Source organism: Thalassophryne amazonica, chromosome 7, assembly GCF_902500255.1.
Source record: "Thalassophryne amazonica chromosome 7, fThaAma1.1, whole genome shotgun sequence".
NCBI lineage: Eukaryota > Metazoa > Chordata > Actinopteri > Batrachoidiformes > Batrachoididae > Thalassophryne > Thalassophryne amazonica.
The window spans coordinates 64219379-64244056 of NC_047109.1; the positions used below are offsets into that span (position 1 = coordinate 64219379).

At 41.2% G+C, this 24678-nt stretch overlaps 1 protein-coding gene and 1 long non-coding RNA gene across 2 annotated transcripts in view; one reads left to right on the plus strand and one right to left on the minus strand.

The window, feature by feature from the left end:
- Positions 1 to 1393: 1393 nt before the first annotated feature.
- The window catches only part of meox2a (mesenchyme homeobox 2a), a 38437-nt gene continuing 15152 nt past the window's right edge, over positions 1394 to 24678 (minus strand). The window contains exon 3 of the mRNA XM_034174333.1: positions 1394 to 3757. Coding sequence (XP_034030224.1) covers positions 3539 to 3757 — 219 coding nt within the window. The 3' untranslated portion in view covers positions 1394 to 3538. The remainder of the gene's footprint in view (positions 3758 to 24678) is intronic.
- LOC117514048 lies at positions 3051 to 19659 on the plus strand. The gene is made up of 4 exons (XR_004561785.1): positions 3051 to 3128; positions 8159 to 8163; positions 16223 to 16226; positions 19649 to 19659. It is a non-coding gene; the product is annotated as an uncharacterized LOC117514048 (long non-coding RNA).

Here is a 24678-nt window from a genome sequence, read left to right on the forward strand (position 1 = left end):
AACAGTGGCACAGAAGTCACTTGTTTCTACAACCATATTCAACATCCAGTCCGTGCAAGCACTGAATAATATAGGACCCAGAACGCATCTCTGATGAACACCAGTTTTCACTGGGAAAAATTAAGAGCTTTAGCATCCACTCCATACATCACTCACAGTATCTGTGTTTAGGCTGGCTATGACTGTGACATACTGCTAATTCCCCCTCCCTTGTCAAAAAGCTTTGGAAATAAGGCCCAGCATGGTAGCTGAACAGTCTATCTGCGTGAGAGAGAACAGAGTAACTCACCATGTCTCTCAGAACAAACATTAGCTGAGATACGAACTTACTTGACATACATCAGGGAATTCTAAAATGAGCATTTTCAGGCTTAAATTTAGCTTAAAGCTGAAGAGTTTCTACATTCACAGCCATATGATTCTGAGACTGGCTGAATATTTAACATGAAACCCCAACCATATGTATGATAACATGACCCCTTTAAAGCTCAAGGGAAATGTAGAATATCATACATGTTGGCTGCTTGGTGCTGCACTGTTATTAACATGCCACCTTAACTCAATCATATAGTATGTAATGCTTCTTGAGAGAGAAAAAATGTTGAAATATAACTTGCCTCTTCAGAAAATTACAATGCACAATCACAATGTGGTGAAAGATGAGATCAAGTCATGAAATTATTTTCAACTGCCTTTTGTAACAGAATCCATTCCTTTGCGGGTTCCCCTTTGGAGCCTTGGTGGGGGTCTCAACCCTGCCTGGAGGCAAATGTGAATTTAGCATGCAACCCCTTCGCCAGCTTTTGGCACTCCGTGCACTGTTAATTCATCTCAGATGCACGTCATGGAGCACACATCGGCTTGGTACTAGATGCAAATGAAATTATGCAATGAGAAACAATTTAATTCACCACTGGTTAAGTTTATTTGATCTGCAAGTGCCCCTGAAAAGACGTCCATAAAATATTCATTTCAGGTTTGTTTACATACTCTCCAGGCGGAAAAGTGTTGACTGAGGAACTGTTTGTGTGTTTGTTACTGAGTGAGCTTAATATTGTGGCTATAAAATGATTGTAAGGCAAGACAGTTATTTACAGATCAATTATATTAGCTCAAAAAGGTTTGCGTTCCTGGTGCTTGATTTGATCAATAATTCAATAACATTGTCATATACATCACATACAGAAAGCAGCCGATGTGCGTTACTGTATGCGCAACAGTGCAAATCAAAGCCTTGGCCTGCCTCCTTCTCAGTATTGTAAAACCTCAGAAGATATTTCAACTCAAACATGTTGATGACATTAGTTACCACAATACCATTTATGTTCAGTTAAAAAAAACAATTACAACCATCAAATCTTATTCTGATTAAATGAAATTGATACATTTGTAATCAATTTCAGTGACAAAAATGAAAGTGTCATAGTAGCTTTAAGCATTTTGTACGTTCACATTCGGATATGGTCAGGAAGGGATTCCCCACCTGCTCTCCCAACTGAGGTACAGTCACAGGTGGCAGGTTTTTTTAGAACCTATTTTCTTCTCTTTTATCCTTTAAGGGAATATGTTCTATATTTTGATCATCTAATACTCATGGCCTGTGGCATATTTAAGGTGTGTCTGCTCACACTTTGATTTTTAAGTGGTGAGAAATCTCAGTGCAAACCAGGACACTGAGCACAAAGGACTAATGAGGAGGACAAAATCACCTCATTAGTTATGGGCCTTTTGTTGATAAAATATAAAATTGCTCAATCAAAGTAGCACCTGCTTTTGCCTTCAAGACACAAGTGTGCAAAGTGATTGTACATTGCTTCAAAGAGGGTGCACTCAAAAGTGAAAGGTTTTCTGGTGAGCACAGGAATTTGTGTGCGCAACACACGTGGAATCAGCAAACAGAAGAGACATAACCCTGTAAGTGTAGTGACTGCAGAGACATTTGGATTAACACCATTTACATTTACATGTTACCTTTGGTATGATGGTGATGACTGTTCTCTGACCTCTGTGGATGAGCCATGTACACAAGATGAACCTGATTTCACCTTTGAGATGGACCTCATGTAAATTCTTGAATGAACGAAGTATGGAGACCCATCACCTGCAGTGCATGTTAAGGTCAGTTAAAAACTGTTCACTCTGACAGGAAATTGTGTGTGTGCTGTTATGCCCTATGACAAGGATGGATTGAGTGAGCTTTCATTTTATTGTTAAGGTTGAGGGTTTTATTACTCACTCAGTCACTCACTCATCTTCAACCACTTAGTCCAGGCTGGAGCCTACCCCAGCAGTCATAGAGTGTTTGGCAGGGTACACCCTGGACAGGACGCCAGTCTGTCACAGAGGGTTTTATTGTTGTTTGTAATATGTTGTGTATCCAAGTCTGTGCTAATCTTAATGATGTGCGATCAGCAGTCTATTTTTCTTTCAAAGCATATTTAAAGTCCAAGCCCCCGATGAGAACTGAATTATCTCCTGTTCATAGACCTGATCTCCACACACTCCCTGCTTAAAATATGGCACAAACGTATTTCGTTTGGGGATTATTTTCAAATCACTTTAGATGGGTGTATCACCAGGGTGTGTGTGCAGTGTTGTGCCATTAAATTCCACAAACACACGCTAGGTACTGGTTTTTACTGATCTATGGTGAAAGATATTCTCCTGCCATATAATCAACACACCAGCACTACACGTGAACACACCCCATCTTAAAACTAACACAAAACTGTTTCCTGAAGATGGAAAATGGTCCTAAAGGATAAAGCTGGGGGACTGATATTCAGCACTCATGTATATCTTAATGTCCTGAGAAAACCCTAGACTGCTTTAAATCATAACCCCGATAGAAGCTGGAGGGATCCATGTCTGGCTGTGAAGACGACAGACGAATCTGATCGCATTTAATTACTTCAAATTGGCTAATGGGTTTTATTCAATACTAATTACATTTATTTTATGTAATTAAAGCCTTTATTCATGCTTGACACTCAACAGCTTCCTTCGGAAGGGTATCTGGTGTAAAATGTGCTAAATCAACATGCTGATCCATTTCTAATCTGCTGTTGGCAACCCAAAGCAAAATGGGAGCAGCCAACAGATTGCATTCATACTTGACTTGTTTGACAGTTTCCTTGAAATGTTTGAGTTGGATTAAGTTATGAAGTTTTACAGTCAACACACAACATGGAATGTTCACAATGATTTGAGTAAATATAATTTGAGTCCAAAATACACTATACAATAATTCTTGTATAGCCATTAAATATCAATCTTTCGTATAATTCTTATTGGCTTTTAATTAGGAAGTGTGGCAATGGCACGTTGAAGTGTTCCAGAATCTTCCTTTACGTGTTACTTTTTTTTTGTGCATGGTGACTGCATTTCTTTACACAACACTCATTATTCCTTTGTACATTTGTACACTTATTTAGCATCGCTGTATGACGATGGCAAATCAGCAAACAGCCCTCCTTGTAAGGACAGTCCTGAGGCAGAGGCGGGCCTACTCTGAGGGGGCGGGGACAGTTGTTGTGCATCATAAGTGAGCATGCTCGCAGCTCTGGTCGCTGTCGTGACTGTCCTCATTGGCTAAGGAGTCCGTTGAATGGTGGAGCGCCACGATGCCAGAGAACTCCGACGGCAGCAGCTTCCCCTTTTTCACATTCACCAGTTCTTTCTCTCGAGCTGCTGCCCCCTGCTGGCCGCCTTTCACTCGTTTCCATTTCATCCTCCTGTTCTGGAACCACACTTTGACCTACGGAGTGAAATAAGCATAAGATGTTCAGAGACATAGCTTTAATAAAATGCAGATAGCCACAAACCAGTCCGGAGGCTTAATGGTCACTTTGCCTAAATGTTTGGCAGCTGTTCCTGCAGCAGCAATTACGTGTGACTCGAATGCTCCATCTGCCGCTCGCCATCTACCTGTTTTTCCCTGACTCGACAGTCTCAACCGCATTTACGTCTCTCAGAGTGATGATTAAGCTGTTGCTTAAAAGGGTTTACACATCAAGTAGCAGGGCCCCAAGAGGCGGGGGGGCTCCTGTCATGTCATGTGAGTTTATTTTTGGGCAGTGTCATTCCAAGGGCCATTCTGAGAGAAGGACGTGTCACAAAAAAAACAAAAAAAAAACATGCCAAAGGTTTAAACATGCTAAAGGTTTACACCCCTGGTTCCCATGTTGGGGTCTGAGTAAACTCTCAGGGCACCAGAGATCATGGGGGTGGGGGGTTGTTTGCTCTGACCTTGTAAAAATTCTAAATCCACATGTTGAACTTATAATAACCAGGAGTGGGTAGTAATGTGCTACAAGTAACGTGCATAAATACAAAAGTTGTTTGGAGAGGAATGAACACTTTTCACATTTTAAAAAGTGTTTCAACACTTATCCTATAAATAGTTTTTTTAGGTGAGTAATCTATTTTTTTTTACTAAAGTACATTTTTCATTACAACAGTCTGCTCCACATTGCGGGGATGTAGCTCGGGGAGGTGCAGGTGACAAGGTGGTTGCATGTATAACAGGTGAACTGAGCTTCAGGTGAAGGGCTGGGATTTGCTTCCTGAAGGCAAACTCCTATTTGAACGGACCAGAGGCATCCGGGTAAAACCAACCAACCAAACAAACAAAACAACAACAACAGCAAAAAACTAGAGCACTGTGCCCGTAGACAGCAAACCTCTGCCAACACTAGTTTCCAATTCCACAAATTTTTACCTCAGGAAAAATTTTCAAGGTCAAAGTCCTGTTAGAAGTGGCTTATATATAATACAAAAATATAGATCATAGGGCTTTTCAGTGTTAAAAAGAACATCAAACAACCGCTAAATCCTCAGTACGGATCAAACGTTTTCACCTCATTGTCACAAATGAGAGTGATTGAGGCACTTTTGACTGAGATATAATGCAAAATGTACACCAAATGGGCTTTTCAATATATTCAATTCAAATGTCCACAAAATCCACATTTGGGATAAGATCTGGATCAAACTTTGTCAGGTGATAGTGAGTGCCAGTCTGCACCTCACTTTCAAATATGAGAATGATTGGGGCCCGTTTTGATTAAGATATAATGTAAATTACATTAAAAGGGGTTTTTAATGTTAAATTTAAATGGTGACAAAATCTGTAGTCTGGATCAGATGCGGATCAAACTCTGTCAGTCGATATAGGATACCATTCTACATAACACTCTCAAATATGAAATAAATTTGATCTTTTTTGACAGACTTACGAATTTTTGAAAATTCGTTCAGTGTTGAAGATAGGGATTCCTCCAATTTTCCAAGATTTTTCCTAACTTTGCCCTTTCACCTATGACATTGAAAACTGAATCACATCTTGCCTATCAGCAATCTTTAGTAAAAATTTAATAATGACATATGAAAAACAAACAAACAAACAAACAAACAAACAAACAGGGGTGAGACAGAGGTTTAAAAAAAACAACAAAAAAACAACAACATAGTATCGCCTTTTTGTTGCATTCTAAGGCAATCTAAGAAGCTAAATACTGACTGGACCATCATGGTTGTTAGTACACAATTTTGATTTTAAACACTGGAAATCTTTGGGGAAATTCAATCAAATGAACTGAGCTGTGCACTGCAGTAACTAATTATGGATGCAGCAGCATTCATCAAAATCAGCATTTAACCTTTATTTATGCAAGGTCTTTCCTATGTTTCATCACACATTTCATGACACATTTGTCAGTGGCTAAAGGGTGGGGTTGCAACATCCCCGCTCCCCACTTTGGAACAACCACTGATGAACGAGAAACATCACCTGATGACATGAAAATTCAGTAAGGTATATCTTGTACGAGGTCTGTTAGAAAAGTAACGGACCTTTTTATTTTTTGCAAAAACTATATGGATTTGAATCATGTGTGATTGCATCAGCCAAGCTTGAACCTTCGTGCGCATGCGTGAGTTTTTTCACGCCTGTCGGTTGTGTCATTCGCCTGTGAGCACGCCTTGTGGGAGGAGTGGTCCAGCCCCCTCGGCGGATTTTCATTGTCAGGAAATTGGCTGATCGACTGCCGCTTTGCTTCATCAAAAATTTTTTCAGAAAGTGTGAGAGACAGCCAAGTGGAAACCATTTGGAAAATTCAGATGGCTTTCGGTGAAGATCTTATGGGGATCACACAGATTAAGGACAATTACAACTGGATTAAAGACGGCCCACAGCGGCGGATGGCGCGCCGCGCACCGAGCGGCGATCGACAGGCTCAAATGACCAGATCATATCCAAAGTGAATGCTTTGTTGGTCCGGGACGTCGTCTGACTACCAGAGAAATGGCAAGACAGCTGGACATAGCACTTTTTCGGCACATTCCACTGTTACAGGAGTTTTTGTAATGGAAAGAGCAGCAGAGAAATTCACGCGTTGGGATGGAGGCGCAGGGCACAGAACAAAAAGCAACGCCGTGATGAAGCCTCACAGGACATGTTATGGCATGTCCAGCTCGTCCACAATTTCTCGGATAGTCACACGACTGAAAAGCCACCGAAAACCGTCTGAATCTTTCGAATGGTGCAAGAGCTGGGCCTGTTAGGGCTTGTCCTGTGAGACCAACACGGAGGTGCTTTTGTCCCGCGCAATGAGCGGCTCCGTGGTGACTTTCTCCGCTGCGCGGTGCGCCCTCCGCCGCTGTGGGCCGTCTTTAATCCAGTTGTAATTGTCCTTAATCTGTGTGATCCCCATAAGATCTTCACCGAAAGCCATCTGAATTTTCCAAATGGTTTCCACTTGGCTGTCTCTCACACTTTCTGAAAAAATTTTGATGAAGCAAAGCGGCAGTCGATCAGCCAATTTCCTGATAATGAAAATCTGACGAGGGGGCTGGACCACTCCTCCCACAAGGCGTGCTCACAGGCGAATGACACAACCGACAGACGTGAAAAAACTCACGCATGCGCACGAAGGTTCAAGCTTGGCTGATGCAATCACACATGATTCAAATCCATATAGTTTTTGCAAAAAATAAAAAGGTCCATTACTTTTCTAACAGACCTCGTATATTATATTCCAATTCTAAGGTGGAACTATGCTAGTATAAAGGTATATCTAAATATCTAAAAAGCAAGAGTAAAATAGGAGAGTAGAAAAGAGTAGAGTAGAGCCACTTAGGTGCCTGGTCTTGAGAACCAGGGATACAGTAGTGTTCAGAATAATAGTAGTGCTATGTGACTAAAAGAAATTAATCCAGGTTTTGAGTATATTTCTTATTGTTACATGGGAAACAAGGTACCAGTAGATTCTCACAAATCCAACAAATAAATGGACTGCATTTATATAGCGCTTTTCCATCTGCATCAGACGCTCAAAGTGCTTTACAATTATGCCTCACATTCACCCCGATGTCAGGGTGCTGCCATACAAGGCGTTCACTACACACCGGGAGAAATAGGGGATTAAAGACCTTGCCCAAGGGCCCTTAGTGATTTTCCAGTCAGGTGTGGATTTGAACCCAGGATCTTCTGGTCTCAAGCCCAACACCTTAACCACTAGACCATCACCTCCCCAAACAAGACCAAGCATTCATGATATGCACACTCTTAAGGCTATGAAATTGGGCTATTAGTTAAAAAAGTAGAAAAGGGGGTGTTCACAATAATAGCAGCATCTGCTGTTGACGCTACAAACTCAAAACTATTATGTTCAAACTGCTTTTTTAGCAATCCTGTGAATCACTAAACTAGTATTTAGTTGTATAACCACAGTTTTACATGATTTCTTCACATCAATCAATCAATCAATCAATCAACTTTTTTCTTATATAGCGCCAAATCACAACAAACAGTTGCCCCAAGGCGCTCCATATTGTAAGGCAAGGCCATACAATAATTATGAAAAACCCCAACGGTCAAAACGACCCCCTATGAGCAAGCACGTGGCCACAGTGGGAAGGAAAAACTCCCTTTTAACAGGAAGAAACCTCCAGCAGAACCAGGCTCAGGGAGGGGCAGTCTTCTGCTGAGACTGGTTGGGGCTGAGGGAAAAAAACAGGAAAAAGACATGCCGTGAAGGGGGGCAGAGATCGATCACTAATGATTAAATGCAGAGTGATGCATACGGAGCAAAAAGAGAAAGAAACAGTGCATCATGGGAACCCCCCCACAATCTACGTCTAAAGCAGCATAACCAAGGGATGGTCCAGGGTCACCCGATCCAGTCCTAACTATAAGCCTTAGCGAAAAGGAAAGTTTTAAGCCTAATCTTAAAAGTAGAGAGGGTATCTGTCTCCCTGATCTGAATTGGGAGCTGGTTCCACAGGAGAGGAGCCTGAAAGCTGAAGGCTCTGCCTCCCATTCTACTCTTACAAACCCTAGGAACTACAAGTAAGCCCTCAGTCTGAGAGCGAAGCGCTCTAATGGGGTAATATGGTACTACGAGGTCCCTAAGATAAGATGGGACCTGATTATTCAAAACCTTATAAGTAAGAAGAAGAATTTTAAATTCTATTCTAGAATTAACAGGAAGCCAATGAAGAGAGGCCAACACGGGTGAGATATGCTCTCTCCTGCTAGTCCCCGTCAGTACTCTAGCTGCAGCATTCTGAACCAACTGAAGGCTTTTTAGGGAACTTTTAGGACAACCTGATAATAATGAATTACAATAGTCCAGCCTAGAGGAAATAAATGCATGAATTAGTTTTTCAGCATCACTCTGAGACAAGACCTTTCTGATTTTAGAGATATTGCGTAAATGCAAAAAGGCAGTCCTACATATTTGTTTAATATGCGCTTTGAATGACATATCCTGATCAAAAATGACTCCAAGATTTCTCACAGTATTACTAGAGATCAGGGAAATGCCATCCAGAGTAACGATCTGGTTAGACACCATGCTTCTAAGATTTGTGGGGCCAAGTACAATAACTTCAGTTTTATCTGAGTTTAAAAGCAGGAAATTAGAGGTCATCCATGTCTTTATGTCTGTAAGACAATCCTGCAGTTTAGCTAATTGGTGTGTATCCTCTGGCTTCATGGATAGATAAAGCTGGGTATCATCTGCGTAACAATGAAAATTTAAGCAATACCGTCTAATAATACTGCCTAAGGGAAGCATGTATAAAGTGAATAAAATTGGTCCTAGCACAGAACCTTGTGGAACTCCATAATTAACTTTAGTCTGTGAAGAAGATTCCCCATTTACATGAACAAACTGTAATCTATTAGACAAATATGATTCAAACCACCGCAGCGCAGTGCCTTTAATACCTATGACATGCTCTAATCTCTGTAATAAAATTTTATGGTCAACAGTATCAAAAGCAGCACTGAGGTCCAACAGAACAAGCACAGTGATAAGTCCACTGTCCGAAGCCATAAGAAGATCATTTGTAACCTTCACTAATGCTGTTTCTGTACTATGATGAATTCTAAAACCTGACTGAAACTCTTCAAATAGACCATTCCTCTGCAGGTGATCAGTTAGCTGTTTTACAACTACCCTCTCAAGAATCTTTGAGAGAAAAGGAAGGTTGGAGATTGGCCTATAATTAGCTAAGATAGCTGGGTCAAGTGATGGCTTTTTAAGTAATGGTTTAATTACTGCCACCTTAAAGGCCTGTGGTACATAACCAACTAACAAAGATAGATTGATCATATTTAAGATTGAAGCATTAAATAATGGTAGGACTTCCTTGAGCAGCCTGGCAGGAATGGGGTCTAATAAACATGTTGATGGTTTGGATGAAGTAACTAATGAAAATAACTCAGACAGAACAATCGGAGAGAAAGAGTCTAACCAAATACCGGCATCACTGAAAGCAGCCAAAGATAATGATACATCTTTGGGATGGTTATGAGTAATTTTTTCTCTAATAGTCAAAATTTTGTTAGCAAAGAAAGTCATGAAGTCATTACTAGTTAAAGTTAATGGAATACTCAGCTCAATAGAGCTCTGACTCTTTGTCAGCCTGGCTACAGTGCTGAAAAGAAACCTGAGGTTATTCTTATTTTCTTCAATTAGTGATGAGTAGAAAGATGTCCTAGCTTTACGGAGGGCTTTTTTATAGAGCAACAAACTCTTTTTCCAGGCTAAGTGAAGATCTTCTAAATTAGTGAGACGCCATTTCCTCTCCAACTTACGGGTTATCTGCTTTAAGCTACGAGTTTGTGAGTTATACCACGGAGTCAGACACTTCTGATTTAAAGCTCTCTTTTTCAGAGGAGCTACAGCATCCAAAGTTGTCTTCAAAGAGGATGTAAAACTATTGACGAGATACTCTAACTCCCTTACAGAGTTTAGGTAGCTACTCTGCTCTGTGTTGGTATATGATATTAGAGAACATAAAGAAGGAATCATATCCTTAAACCTAGTTACAGCGCTTTCTGAAAGACTTCTGGTGTAATGAAACTTATTCCCCACTGCAGGGTAGTCCATCAGGGTAAATGTAAATGTTATTAAAAAATGATCAGACAGAAGGGAGTTTTCAGGGAATACTGTTAAGTCTTCTATTTCCATACCATAAGTCAGAACAAGATCTAAGATATGATTAAAGTGGTGGGTGGACTCATTTACTTTTTGAGCAAAGGCATTAATTTTGTTGGTTTGGAACCAAGATTTTGCTTGTTTACTAGTGTGCTTGGGGTCATTGTCTTGTTGAAACACCCATTTCAAGGGCATGTCCTCTTCAGCATAAGGAAACATGACCTCTTCAAGTATTTTGACATATCCAAACTGATGCATGATACCTGGTATGCGATATATAGGCCCAACACCATAGTAGGAGAAACACAAATTGTCTGCTGCCGTTGGACCAAAAAAGAACAATTTTACTCTCATCAGTCCACAAATTTTCCTCCATTTCTCTTTAGTCCAGTTGATGTGTTCTTTGGCAAATTGTAACCTCTTCTCCACGTCTTTTATTTAACAGAGGGACTTTGCCGGGGGATTCTTGCAAATAAATTGGCTTCACATAGGCATCTTCTAACTGTCACGGCACTTACAGGTAACTCCAGACTGTCTTTGATCATCCTGGAGCTGATCAGTGGGTGAGCCTTTGCCATTCTGGTTATTCTTCTATCTATTTTGATCCATTTTTTTTTGTCCATTTTAAAGCATTGGAGATCATTGTAGATGAACAGCCTAGAATTTTTTGCACCTGCGTATAAGTTTTCCTCTCTCCAATCAACTTTTTAATCAAACTACGCTGTTCTTCTGCACAATGTCTTGAACGTCCCATTTTCCTCAGGCTTTCAAAGAGAAAAGCATGTTCAACAGGTGCTTGCTTCATCCTTACATAGGGGACACCTGATTCACACCTGTTTGTTCCACAAAATTGCTGAACTCACTGACTGAATGCCACACTACTGTTATTGTGAACACCCCCTTTTCTACTTTTTTACTAATAGCCCAATTTCATAGCCTTAAGAGTGTGCATATCATGAATGCTTGGTCTTGTTGGATTTGTGAGAATCTACTGAATCTACTGGTACCTTGTTTCCCATGTAACAATAAGAAATATACTCAAAACCTGGATTAATCTTTTTAGTCACATAGCACTACTATTATTCTGAACACTATTGTACATGCATGTGATGATATAAGACAGAACAAGAAGCAGCTAGCGACAGTCCCTCTCCATATATGAACAAGATCTTCATTCTAAAATCTAAAACACCTGTCTCAAACTTTTTTGAACAGTTGAGCACTTGCTGTGCCTCAAAATTCCGTAATTTCCATTTTAAAAACTCAGTTTACAGCCTTCATAAGCAGTCTTACATGCTTAAGACTCGCTCAAGTCTTATATCCTGTTTTCTAAATGTATACTGTGCATCCGGAAAGTATTCACAACGCTACGCCTTTTCCACATTTTGTCTTTTTACATTTTACAGCCAAAATGGATGGAATTCATTTTTTTCTCTCAAAATTCTGCACACAATACCCCATAATGACAATATGAAAAAGTTTTTTTGTTTGTTTTTTGCAAATTTATTAATTTATAAGGTTATAACATAATAAAATGTGGAAAAATTGAAGCAGTGTGAATACTTTCCGGATGCACCGTACGCACACACACACACACACACACACACACACACACACACACACACACACACACACACACACACACACACACACACACACACACACACACACACACACACACACACACACATATATATATATGACGTCAACATGTTAACAATATGCTCAATGTAAACTGAAGTCAAAGCTGTGGATGCAACATTCCACACTGAAGCTGGTGATGTGGACAGCGTGTTCAGACTTGTAAACCCTGCATGATTTGAGAAAAACACTGATGCCAAAAGAGCAATTCCATGCTTCTATGTCACAGAAGTCACATCTTCCTCACAGGCACCCACTGTAAAAACCTGTGACTTCTGTGACAAAAGCATGGAATGGCTGAAAAGAAGATTGCTGAGTAATACCAAAAGCCTCAGAGGGGCCACCTTCCCATGACAGAGGAAGTTGTTCATAAACCGTCATTTGACACAAAACCAAAGTGAGCTAAACCAGAAAGCACACATAGGACTTCACAGGAGACGTGGGGGTGGTGAAATTGATTTACTGATATGAGATTTCAAGATAGTTAAGAGGAACAGTCCTCGCCACTTGGACTCCAGACCTTCTCGAGGTCTACCTTCATCTGAAGGGGTGAGAGATTGAGTACTCGGCATACATCATGAGCCAAACGAATCTCATAACTTTGAACTCTTGAGTTGCCACATGACATTAACTTCTGCCAATAAGGAGCATGCACATAAGACAACAAAAGGTTGTGTGTCTACTAACGTTCAAAGTCTGCATGATAAACGCTTTGTCAGAATTCACAAATTAAAACTGGACATTGTATTAGGAACTGAAACATGGTTAAAACCTAATGGCCTTGATTAGCAAGTCAACACTACCAGCTTATTAAAATTTTTGACAAACATATGTGACCAATCCCAGTAGATATGTATAGGGGTACAGATACACCACATTGTTCATCTGATGAGTCAAATGTGTTTAATTAATTAATTAATTAATTGACTTTGTCCGTTCAGTAAGGGTGACCATAGCCTACCTCTTTGTGACTTCCTGGTCACAGTAGAGACATGGGGAGAAAATACAAAACCCATAAAGAAAGGACCAGGCAAGACGCAATCCCATGACCTTCTTGCTCTGAGGCAACAGTGGTAACCACTAAGCCTCCAAAGTAACTGTTCATTATGATTTTGATTTTTGATCAAATGGCTAGGTTACTTGACAACTACACTCAACAAAAATATAAACGCAACACTTTTGGTTTTGCTCCCATTTTGTATGAGATGAACTCAAAGATCTAAAACTTTTTCCACATACACAATATCACCATTTCCCTCAAATATTGTTCACAAACCAGTCTAAATCTGTGAAAGTGAGCACTTCTCCTTTGCTGAGATAATCCATCCCACCTCACAGGTGTGCCATATCAAGATGGTGATTAGACACCATGATTAGTGCACAGGTGTGCCTTAGACTGTCCACAATAAAAGGCCACTCTGAAAGGTGCAGTTTTATCACACAGCACAATGCCACAGATGTTGCAAGATTTGAGGGAGCGTGCAATTGGCATGCTGACAGCAGGAATGTCAACCAGAGCTGTTGCTCGTGTATTGAATGTTCATTTCTCTACCATAAGCCGTCTCCAAAGGCGTTTCAGAGAATTTGGCAGCACATCCAACCAGCCTCACAACCGCAGACCACGTGTAACCACACCAGCCCAGGACCTCCACATCCAGCATGTTCACCTCCAAGATCGTCTGAGACCAGCCACTCGGACAGCTGCTGAAACAATCGGTTTGCATAACCAAAGAATTTCTGCACAAACTGTCAGAAACCGTCTCAGGGAAGCTCATCTGCATGCTCGTCGTCCTCATCGGGGTCTCGACCTGACTCCAGTTCGTCGTCGTAACCAACTTGAGTGGGCAAATGCTCACATTCGCTGGCGTTTGGCACGTTGGAGAGGTGTTCTCTTCACGGATGATGTGAAGGAGATGTGTTGCACTGCATGAGGCAAATGGTGGTCACACCAGATACTGGCTGGTATCCCCCCCAATAAAACAAAACTGCACCTTTCAGAGTGGCCTTTTATTGTGGACAGTCTAAGGCACACCTGTGCACTAATCATGGTGTCTAATCACCATCTTGATATGGCACACCTGTGAGGTGGGATGGATTATCTCAGCAAAGGAGAAGTGCTCACTATCACAGATTTAGACTGGTTTGTGAACAATATTTGAGGGAAATGGTGATATTGTGTATGTGGAAAAAGTTTTAGATCTTTGAGTTCATCTCATACAAAATGGGAGCAAAACCAAAAGTGTTGCGTTTATATTTTTGTTGAGTGTATATGACTAGAATATATAATGCATCCAGAAAGTACTCACAGTGCTTCACTTTTTCCACATTTTGTTATGTTATAGCCTTATTCCAAAATGACTTTTCATTTTTTCCCTCAAAATTCTATTCACAACACCTCATGATGACAACATGAAAATTTTTATTTTTAACAATAAAAACTAAGAAATCACATGTACATCAGTATTCACACCCTTTGCTCAATACTTGATGCACCTTTGGCAGATTCAGGGTGGGTCCTGGCTCGGGGTAAGGTTATGGGTTTGTATCCTGTTGTCGTCGGGCTCCCCTTATTTGATCCTCTTGGTTGCCCTTTTATGATCATTTTGTATTATGTTTTCTCTGGTTTTGTTTATTATGTATTTTCGGAATTTTATTATCTTGTTGTGTTCTTTTTGTTTTTGGTATTGTCACCTGTGATCATTTATCTTTTGTTCTCATCATTCTATTATCTGTTTTGCTGTAGGTTCTGGTTTTGTTTCTCCTCTATCTTTATTTTCTGGTCATTCCATAGTTTGCTTTGGTTTCTTATTTTTTGTGATGGTTATTAGTTATACTTCAGCCATGTTCTGTTCTAGTTTGGGTTATAATCTGCTCTATCTTATTTTCTGTGTTTGCGAGTAGATTTATACTTTTGTCATATTCAGATTTGGTTCTAGTCTTATCTTTTATTCTTCTTGTGCTCTTTTTGGGTCTGTCACTCTGTTTCCTAGTTTGCCCTTTCTTTGCTCACGTTTCCTTTTGTTGGTCTGTGGGCACATTATACTTTCACCATTGGTGTTGTGGCTGGTGGTGGCTGCCTTTTGTTTCTGTCTTCTGTGCTGTCTTTTGTTTTTCCTTCCAGGTGGCACGCATTTAGGACTGAGTGGCTGTGTGGCTGAGTTTTCAGGACCTCACCCTGATCACCTGAGGCTGATCAAGTGGGGGGTTCGGGGTGTTTTTTTTTTCCCTGTTCCACCTCCGGCTTCAGCGCGCCTTTGAGCCGTCTGCCATCAGCGTGGCTGAGGTTTGGGGCAGTGGAATATACCCGCAGCTGGTGGCTGGTTTGGAAGTCGGAGGGGTGGCGCCGTTTTGTGCCGTCTGCCATAACCGCTGTTCCACTCCTCCCGGTGGACTTCTGGGGTATAGTCATGGTTGGTGACGCTGGACGTGCTTCCAGTTTCCACCGCGCCGAGGGGGTGGGACTGGGGTTGTTTTGTTTGTTTGTTTTTTTTCTCTCCTTTTGTTTTTCCCCCAGTTTCCGCCCTCAGGGTGTGACTGTGGTGTCCTCTGGGGGGGAAAGGGCTGTGGGTCCATCTAGCCATAGACGGCCGGGGCTGGGTCCGTTGGTCATGAGGGGGGAGCATCTCCTGGGGTTGATGGAACGGTCCTCTGGGAGGCGCTGGGAGTCCCCGTGGGTGACTTTGGATCCCAGAGGGACCTCGGCTGTGGTTATTACTCCTGTAGCTGGCAGGATGTCCTCTGGGGGGTGTTGGTCCCTACATGTCGTCGGGGGGGGGGGGGGGTGTTAGCGTTTTTATTTGCAAGCTTAAGTTTGGGTTGTTTTTCTTTTCTCCCCTTCCCGGGGGTTTGATGGAACGGTCCTCTGGGGAGGGGGGGGGGTGGTTTGGTTGTTTGTATTTGTCTTTTTTGTTTTATGACTAATCAGACTTTACACATGGTTGGACAAAGGCTGACCGCACAGGTTCAAGAACTCCTGGCCACACCTGTGCTAATTGATTGACAGAAACAAAGGCAAAGATGCAGCCAGAGGAGAAGACATCAACCGTTCTGTTAGATGAAGATTCTGTTGGAAGATGAATGCAGATACGGTTTCCAGCCATGGTCCCTGGAGGGGGGTGTTTCTCCTGGGCCAGGTTTGTGTGGTCGCTGGGAGGCTTCCCGTGAGGGTGGGGTGCTGTTGTGGCTGGGGGGCCTGGCTGCCTTTTGTTTCTGTCTTCTGTGCTGTCTTTTGTTTTTCCTTCCAGGTGGTACACGTTTAGGACTGAGTGGCTGTGTGGCTGAGTTTTCAGGACCTCACCCTGATCACCTGAGGCTGATCAAGTGCAGCTCGTCAGGACTCACAGCTGTGGTGCATCTACACGGATTGGAGCATGGTGGCATTTAAGTCTGGAGTACACAGTGTGTATTTGCCAGAGACTCGACCTTGTGACCAGACGGGTGAGATCGTCGTCTCGAGAGCAGTCTCATCATCAGTGGATGCAGAGAACGTCCAGGTTTGATGCATGGTCTGTGAAAGAGGAGGGGGTGAGGTCTCACACTCGTCAGCACACTTCCTGAGGTACGTTAGGTTTTTGTGACTAACATTTGTACAGTCAGTAAATGTGGTGTCCCTCACACCTTATTATATTGAGCTGTTATGTTAGTCGTTTAATCAGCTTCCACTGCAGTTAAGTTTGTGAACAGGGTGTTCCATGCCTGCAGGGTGGGAAGCTGATTAGTAATTAAGCCAGGAAGTGTTTGCTGTTTATGTACACCTTTGAGTGGTCTCTCTGTGTGTGGAGTGTGGACTCACATGATGGTTTCTTCTTTCACAGACTCGGTTTGTCGCGGCCACCTGGGGGGTGTCGGCGGGGTCCTTGGGTCCAAACAGTTTCTGGCTCCGGACCGTTAGTGCTGCTGGGAGCACACCGCAATTCCACCTCGCAGACTGCGCACTTATTTGTTCGTATTTTCCACCTCACTGTTATGTAATTAAATTTTGTTATCCTTTGTACCGTGCTGTGCTTATTTCATACTGGGTCCTTCAAACGCTGGTCGGTTCTCCGGGCTGCGTCCGACACATAACAATTGGTTTTCATTCACTGACTCCTCTTGCTTTTGATCTGCTTTATGTTCACTCATTTTCACTCTTGCCTCTCTTCCCACCTCTTTGTTTCACCAGACCACACCTCCTTCCAGAACCCTCGATTACACGTGCACCTTGTTACATCACCTATTATTTAAGTCCTCACTTCCCTCACTGCGGTGCCAGCATGTTGATCTTTTGTATCTTCATTCCAGCCTTGATCTCATCTCGTTTGCCTCATAGTGTTTTTGACCTTGTTCTGTTTATCCGGATTTTGCCTTCTGCCTCACCCTCTGATATTGTGTCTCTCCGTGCCTTTTGACTTCACCTTGTTTCTGACCACGTATTGTTGCCTTACCCTCATCTGTACCTTTGCCAGTGTTATTTTCCTCTGGTTAGACTGAAGCAGAGAAAAAAATGAGAAGAGAAAGGAAAGGGACTTGCACCAGGTAGAACATTCCACGTTGTGTGTAAAACTTCATAACTTAGTCCAACAAACATTCCAAGGAAACTGATTATATCAAAATCCAGTCAAACAAGTCACGTATGGATGCTGTCTGTTGGCTACTCCCATTTTGAAGGCACTGTCAACACTAGGCCATCGTGCAACAGGTCACAAACCCCCTGCAACCAACACCTGCTGAGGGAAGATCAAAGGACAAATAAGATAAAACTCTTGTAGCATACAGTGCGAATCATGTTTCCTTTGGTGCCATGCTGTAATATGAGTATGCCCAAATATGACACCCTCGAGGACAACAATCAACTCATCATTTTTAGGTGATTTTGTACTACAAGTAATTAAAAACAATTAGTAGCTGAAATGACTGACAACCAACCCACGTGTTTTAGAGCTGGGCAGACATTTTGAAGATACTATGCCCAAATCCAAAATACATGGGTGTCTTCAAGAACACGAGTGTCGTACTTTGAAATGCAATATGTAAAAATAAATAAATAAATCAAGATATGGACTTTTTATTATTTGTGCAGTAAGGATGTGACGATGTCTGACTTCTTTCAACTCGGGGTGATGAAACGCTAAATGCGTCCCAACATTTGTTGTGTTTCCGAAATGCGTGACCTTCATTTTGCAGAGCGCTGATATTGAATTGTCATATGAAAATCCCTCTTACCCAGAATATAATAGAATTCAAAGTACGCCCAAATGCTTGCGTTTAATGTTGACAGAGTGGGTTGAATTTGTTGCCGCTCTGTACTAAATGAGCAGCACTAACTTGCTAATGCAGCACAAAATGTTGAATAGAAGCCAAGTGGGACACATGACAGCAAGTCTACATTTATGGCAGTGAGGAGGAACTGAGTCAAAACAGAGACATTGTTTTTTTTTTTTATATATTTTTTTGAAAGTTTTGAATTGATTGTGAATGGTGAAGACTGGGAATTGTGATTCTGATGTAAATTGATTTTGTCTGCAGAGAAGACTTTATTTTGTTTTGTCAAATTAAGAATTTAGTTTTATATTTCAAGTTTTGTACAAAATTATAAAGTAATTTACTTGGACGTTAAACTAAGATTTATTTTGGGCACTCCATCCAGATTAATTTTTGGCTCTTCACAGGACTGAATTTGTGCACTTCTAGTTTCAAACAGTACATGAATGTGCACCAATGCTCACAATTAAACTCGAGGCAGGCAGGTTCTGCACTGCAAAAACTGATATCTAAGAAAGTAAAAAGACTTGTTTAAAGAAAATTTGACTTATTTTTTGTCTAATAGAAAAACAATTTTGTCAAGCATTTTTTAAATAAGAAAAATGTGTCTCACTTTTTCTTAATACATTTTTCCAGCACATATCAAGCTGTATTTAACCAGTAACAAGGAAAGGCAATGGATTTCAAATCATCCAAGCAAAAGAACAAGACTGTTTTCCTTATTGTAAGACAGAGGCTAATCGTAAAATAAGAATTCTGTCTAGTTTTAAGGCATATTTGGATAATTCAGACATTTTGCTTGTGTCTAGCAAAACACTATCAAAAAATCATTTTGCTAATGTTTGCTAGACATTTTGCTAGTTTGGAGAATTCCACCCAGGTAAATTTTTCTTACTCTATTGGCAGATATTTTTTCTTAATACCAGACAATTTGGCTACATTTCAGATTATTTGGCTTATTTTGAGAGGGACAGTTTTTGCAGTGAGCCAACTTAATGTAATGCTACAGCAAAGAGTCATACCCTTACAAAATATTTTGCATGGAAAAGATACAGAGAAACTAGGATTTATGTTAAGTATTGTGAATAAATCAAGAGAAGAAATGAAGTGACATGAAAAATTAGAGTTATTAAGAGAGAATATGAAAGCTATTTGTGTAAGAAAGTAAACAATAATGCTAAAATGTTTTTCCTGTATGTTAATAGTACAACTAAAGAGCTGTCACCAGTGTCAAACAATGATGAACAATGATCATCCTCTCTTTCTGGGGATCCTGATCTAGACTTTGCTTGTGTGTGATCGCATTGAGGTAATTTAAGTGATTTAGCACTGTACAAATAACTTTAATTGAGTTGATTACACCACTACAAAACTATCTGACCTGCAAAGTAATAATTCATGGCTGTGTATGTTTTCCCAAAGCCCTGGCTCTTGCATTGCGTGAAAGCAGTGACCCTTAACCTCATGGTCCAGACCATTTAGCAGTTGTGGAACACTAATCAGCTGTTCCACACAGTTTAAGAGCATGAACCATAACAAGAAATGTATCTGATAATCAAATGCATTCTGAAACAAACAAATGATGCATTAATGTGACAATTTGCAGGAAAGAGGACAACTTTTGGATTTTTTGTTGAAAAATGTTTTAGATGCCCAACACTCCTTAATTGTTGGTTCCATAAATGAATGATGTTGTGCAAATAAATGTTTGCTAGCGTTTTCCATAGTTTAAAGTAGGAGTACAAATCAGAATTATACAGTTAGAAGTTTTTTTTCTGATAAATGGAACTCAGAGCATGTGCATGTTTCAGTGACTTCATGTACAAAATGTGTGTATGCGCAAAAACCTGGCGTACACCCGTCTTCACGTACACATGCAGACGTATCAAAAGTGACGTGAGTTTGGAAATGTGCGGTGCATCACGCAAAAATTTTGGCTGGTGTACGCAAGTTTCTACAGCTGTTGTGCCATTTCCGACATGTACCGGTGACACAGGTAACTGTTACATCCCCTTCACACATAGTGCAAATTTTGTCAAATTGCACATGAAGCAGGAATCGTATGCAAAGTGTATAAAATTGTAGTTGCCTCTAACGCCTTGTACACCTGTTGCTACAACTATTTGTGTACACCAGCGGCTGAAAGACAGAGTGTACGCTGTGAGAGCCCATCGAACCCTCTCGTGGCAGGTGTTGGCCAAATTCCAGCTGACACACACAAACATCTAACACTGCTCGCTTGGCACTTAGAAAATGTGTGGCCATTCGTACTATCAACATGAAAACAGTCAGCAGACAATCACTTTCGAGCTGGATGTGAAATTTATCTATGTGCCCCACAACTGTGGAGTTGCAAAAAGCCACACACATGGTGCATGTGTCTCGCACGTGTGTGCATGTGCCATGCCCCCCCTCCCCCACTCCCTGCAACACACCTGGTGCGCAATCTTTATGTCCGCCCACAGCCGTGGCTGTAAAGATCTCTGCTCCTGGATGTCCCAGATTGAGAACAGGTGTTTGGAAGGACATGAACTTACAACATTCCTCTGTGAGGCGTGTGTCTCTGCCTGCTGTCCTCACTTGGAAATATATAAAACATCTTTCGCCTTTGTGCCGGGCTGCAGCAGCTGGATACAGCGCACCTCATCCATGTCTTTGTTGATTTCAGGCATTTTTCTGCACTGATTACAGGCCAGTGATGGTTGCTCAGTGGTAAACTTTCTGTCTGGTAATCAGAGCTTACGGGTTCGAATCCCATGGGTGACATTTTTTTTTAAACCAGGGTTATTTAACCACGGGGTTCTGTATTGCATCCCCTTTTATGTATTATTTATATCAATCCAGTGATATTCACTAATTATACAGCTGTTTTTATTTTATTATTCTCCACATCAGCGGTGTGATGTGGTGCAGCAGCTCGCACTGTGTTCCTGCTCGAAAGACACTGTTGCATGCATGAACTGTCGCACTGGGATTGTGCATGCCTGCCCATTGGCTCAATGTTTGCGTGGTTCGCTCATACGAGCTGTTCCGCCGTGAGTCGCCCTGAGTTGTACTTATTCATACTATGTGTGAAGGGCCCCTTAATAGTGTGAAAACAAGAGGTCATCAGAGTGATGCACACATCAGAGACATACTGATAAACATTTAACACACCCACGTGTTTTCAGTTATATGGATGGATATAAAAGCATGCGCAAAGTGATGTGCAGTGACTGCGTTAGCATTCTTAGAGGACCTTGCAAATGGTGCAACCCGAAGTGAGTGTGTATTCAGGGAACACAAGGATTTAGTATAAAATGAGGATAACTGGCTCTTAAACCGATTTCGATTACCAAGGCCACTATGACTGGAGTTGCACACAGAACTGCGGTCGGCCCAGAGCTCAATACGGCGAGGACCCAGAGTTGTCTGTGCCCACACATGCTAGCCACACTGGCCATCCTGGCATAAGGGGCACTCCAGCATGAGCTGGCTGATCGGTCAGCTGTGTGCCAGTAAACCTTGCGCTAAGCGACCAGCTGCGTGGAACGCAATCATCTGAATCTCATCCAGGTACATTCTAACATTACAGCGCATTTTGCAGCAAGAGCTGGTTTCCCAAATGTAATCGGAGCTATTAACTGCACACATTTTGCTGTAAAGGTGCCATCACATGATGAGTTTGTTTCTGTTAATAGGAAACATTTTCATTCCATCGATGTTCAAATCATATGTGATGCGCTAATGTTTATCAGGCAGCTGGCACGGCGAGCCATGGGGGCCTGCTTGTGTTAAAACAGTTTATTTGTGTAATTGTTCCAAAGGAAAACCAGTGCGGGACATTTTGGCATGTGCCCATTCAAATATGTTTTATCATTATTAATATTAATGTCTTTTTTTAATTTTTGCTTGATGGTGAGTTGCAGAGCTTCTTAACAGGCTTCCTGTGTTCAGTATTTGTCAATAAATGTGTGTGTGATTCTGGTGGCCTAGATTTGGGTATGGATGCTCACTAACTAGACTAACCGGACTGTCGCTGTCACTTCTTGTTCATGTGTGGTGGTTTGTTCCGGCATGTTTTATGTTGGGGACCCGTCTCCTCTGTGTCTCACTTCACAGTTATTGCTTTCACCACTTGTCTTTTGTTTTTGTCTGTCTTTGTGTTGTTTTGGTGGTCAGTCCCTCCTGATAGAATTTGTCAGTCGGCTTTGAGTAGGATGTTGTAGGCTGATCGGAAAGGGCGGATGGGGGTCACACACGCACACCACATTCACTCACTCACTACATACCTTCTGTCCTGCAAGAAGAAATTGCAGATATGTGTATTAATGTTCATAAATGGTTCTGCCAGTGTGGCATTTACCATTGCTATATATGCAGACAGGGGAAGAAAATAAATAAATAAATAAATAAATAAACGTGTGTGTAAATTGTGAATGTCACACTGTCAGCAGAGGTGCGCCTCACCTTTTTAACATAAGTGTGTGCGCTGTTTTGCATGTCGGCCTCACACACACACGCTTCGTAGCTCCCACGAGCATTTTTCCAGTTTCATGATTAATCCGTTTAACAGCGTACTGAATAAACTGTCTCTGCGTGTCTCCACGTAATTTCCAGTCATCTATAGTATAATTTCTTTTCTGTGTTCATGTTGTTTGATATGATGTCGTGGAGAATCCCTGCTCCAAGGGTCTATTTAGATAAAGTTGGATTAAATGGGGCGTGGCCAGGGAGTTTGGTTCCACGCTCAATTCCACGGTCAGTGGGATGTACAAACGTAACGTGCGTGAATTCATGCCTACGCATGCCTTGATACATCTGAATATATTTGTACTTATGCCAGATTCAGGGTTTTGGCAAACCCCAACAACAAATACCACATCAATACAAAATGACTCAAAAACAATTCCTCCTATGCGAGAAACGAATTATCCCATTAAATTAACAACATGACATGAAGCAGCTGTCATTTTGAAAATTCTATTTTTCCACATTTCATGAATTTGCCTGCTTCATACCATCGTGTAATTGTATCCTGTCCAGATTATCACATGCACTTGGTGTTCTCTAAGAGTGCATCAGCTGCCTGTGTTCTGCACATTCAGATTAGATGTGCACAGCAGCATTCGTTTATCTCTGTGTGCGTGACGGTTCACCCTCAAAAGACATCAACTGTCTCTCTCTCTTGCTGTCTTAATTTCAGAATTTCCCCTACATAGTCGAACAGGAAAAATAAATCAGCATTTCACATCGCCTTCTACAATCCACACAGAAAAGTAAATTTCCTAAATTTCTGAGTGAAAACCGAAACAGGTTTTTAATAAAAACTCATCGTATTAACCAAGCTAAATAGCTCTATACTTATTTACCAAGTGGCTCGAACCTGGTTTGAGCAACATGCACACTGCGATAGAGCTGATTGGGAGAATCATTACAGTCAGGTGAGACAAGTATAGAAATGGAATGGCCCATTTTTAGGAGTGTAACAAATAATTTCACACAGGAGTGGATCCAAAAATTTTTGGTGGGGGTCTGGTTCATTGCAACTGAACAATCCGCTGAGCAGATTCCACTCATTCATGGAATGACATCTTAAAGTTGCCACTGATGTTAAAAATAATACTTTTTATACTACAAGTAAGGAACTCTTTCCATGGTGAATACTAACATGAAACATCAAATTTGCAAAGTCAAATATTCACTTTACTTTGCAAATTCATAAGCCATATCTTTCATATACAGTTGTGATTTTTTTGACAGATTTGCCAGGAATCTCCAAAGACACTTTATTCTATAATAGTATCATATTGTTCATAGACGTTTATCCTACTTCTATGGACGGATGATACAGTGTAAAAATGATTTCACATTGTTGAACACACTGAGATATGTTCAGCTTTTCTTCAGTGGAAGATAATCACTCAGAAATTGTGGCAAACATTATTTTATCAAACTTAAAAATGTTCTCTTGTTTTATTAACTTTCTCCATTTTTCTTTATTTTTTACTTTTTCCTTTCTTTTTCTTCATTTTTTTTCCATCACATCTTTTACATTTTATTTTTGTTGTGGGGGTGGGGGTGAGTATGCTCCCCCTCCCACAACCAATCCATCCCTGATTTCACAAGATTCTTTTAAGCATGAATATGGGAATGTGTTATGTTTATAATTGTCATTAAAAAGGATATTCCTTTTTAATTTCATACTGGGATGGATCCATCAATTTTTGGTGGGGGTCTGATTCTTTGCGATCCGCACGTTTTGTAATCCTTCAAAACTTTTATTTTTGCATGTTTTGGGGAGTTCTAATGCGTAGCTGGCGTGGGGGGCATAATTTCAGCAGTGGTTACAATTGCACCCCTCCCTCAC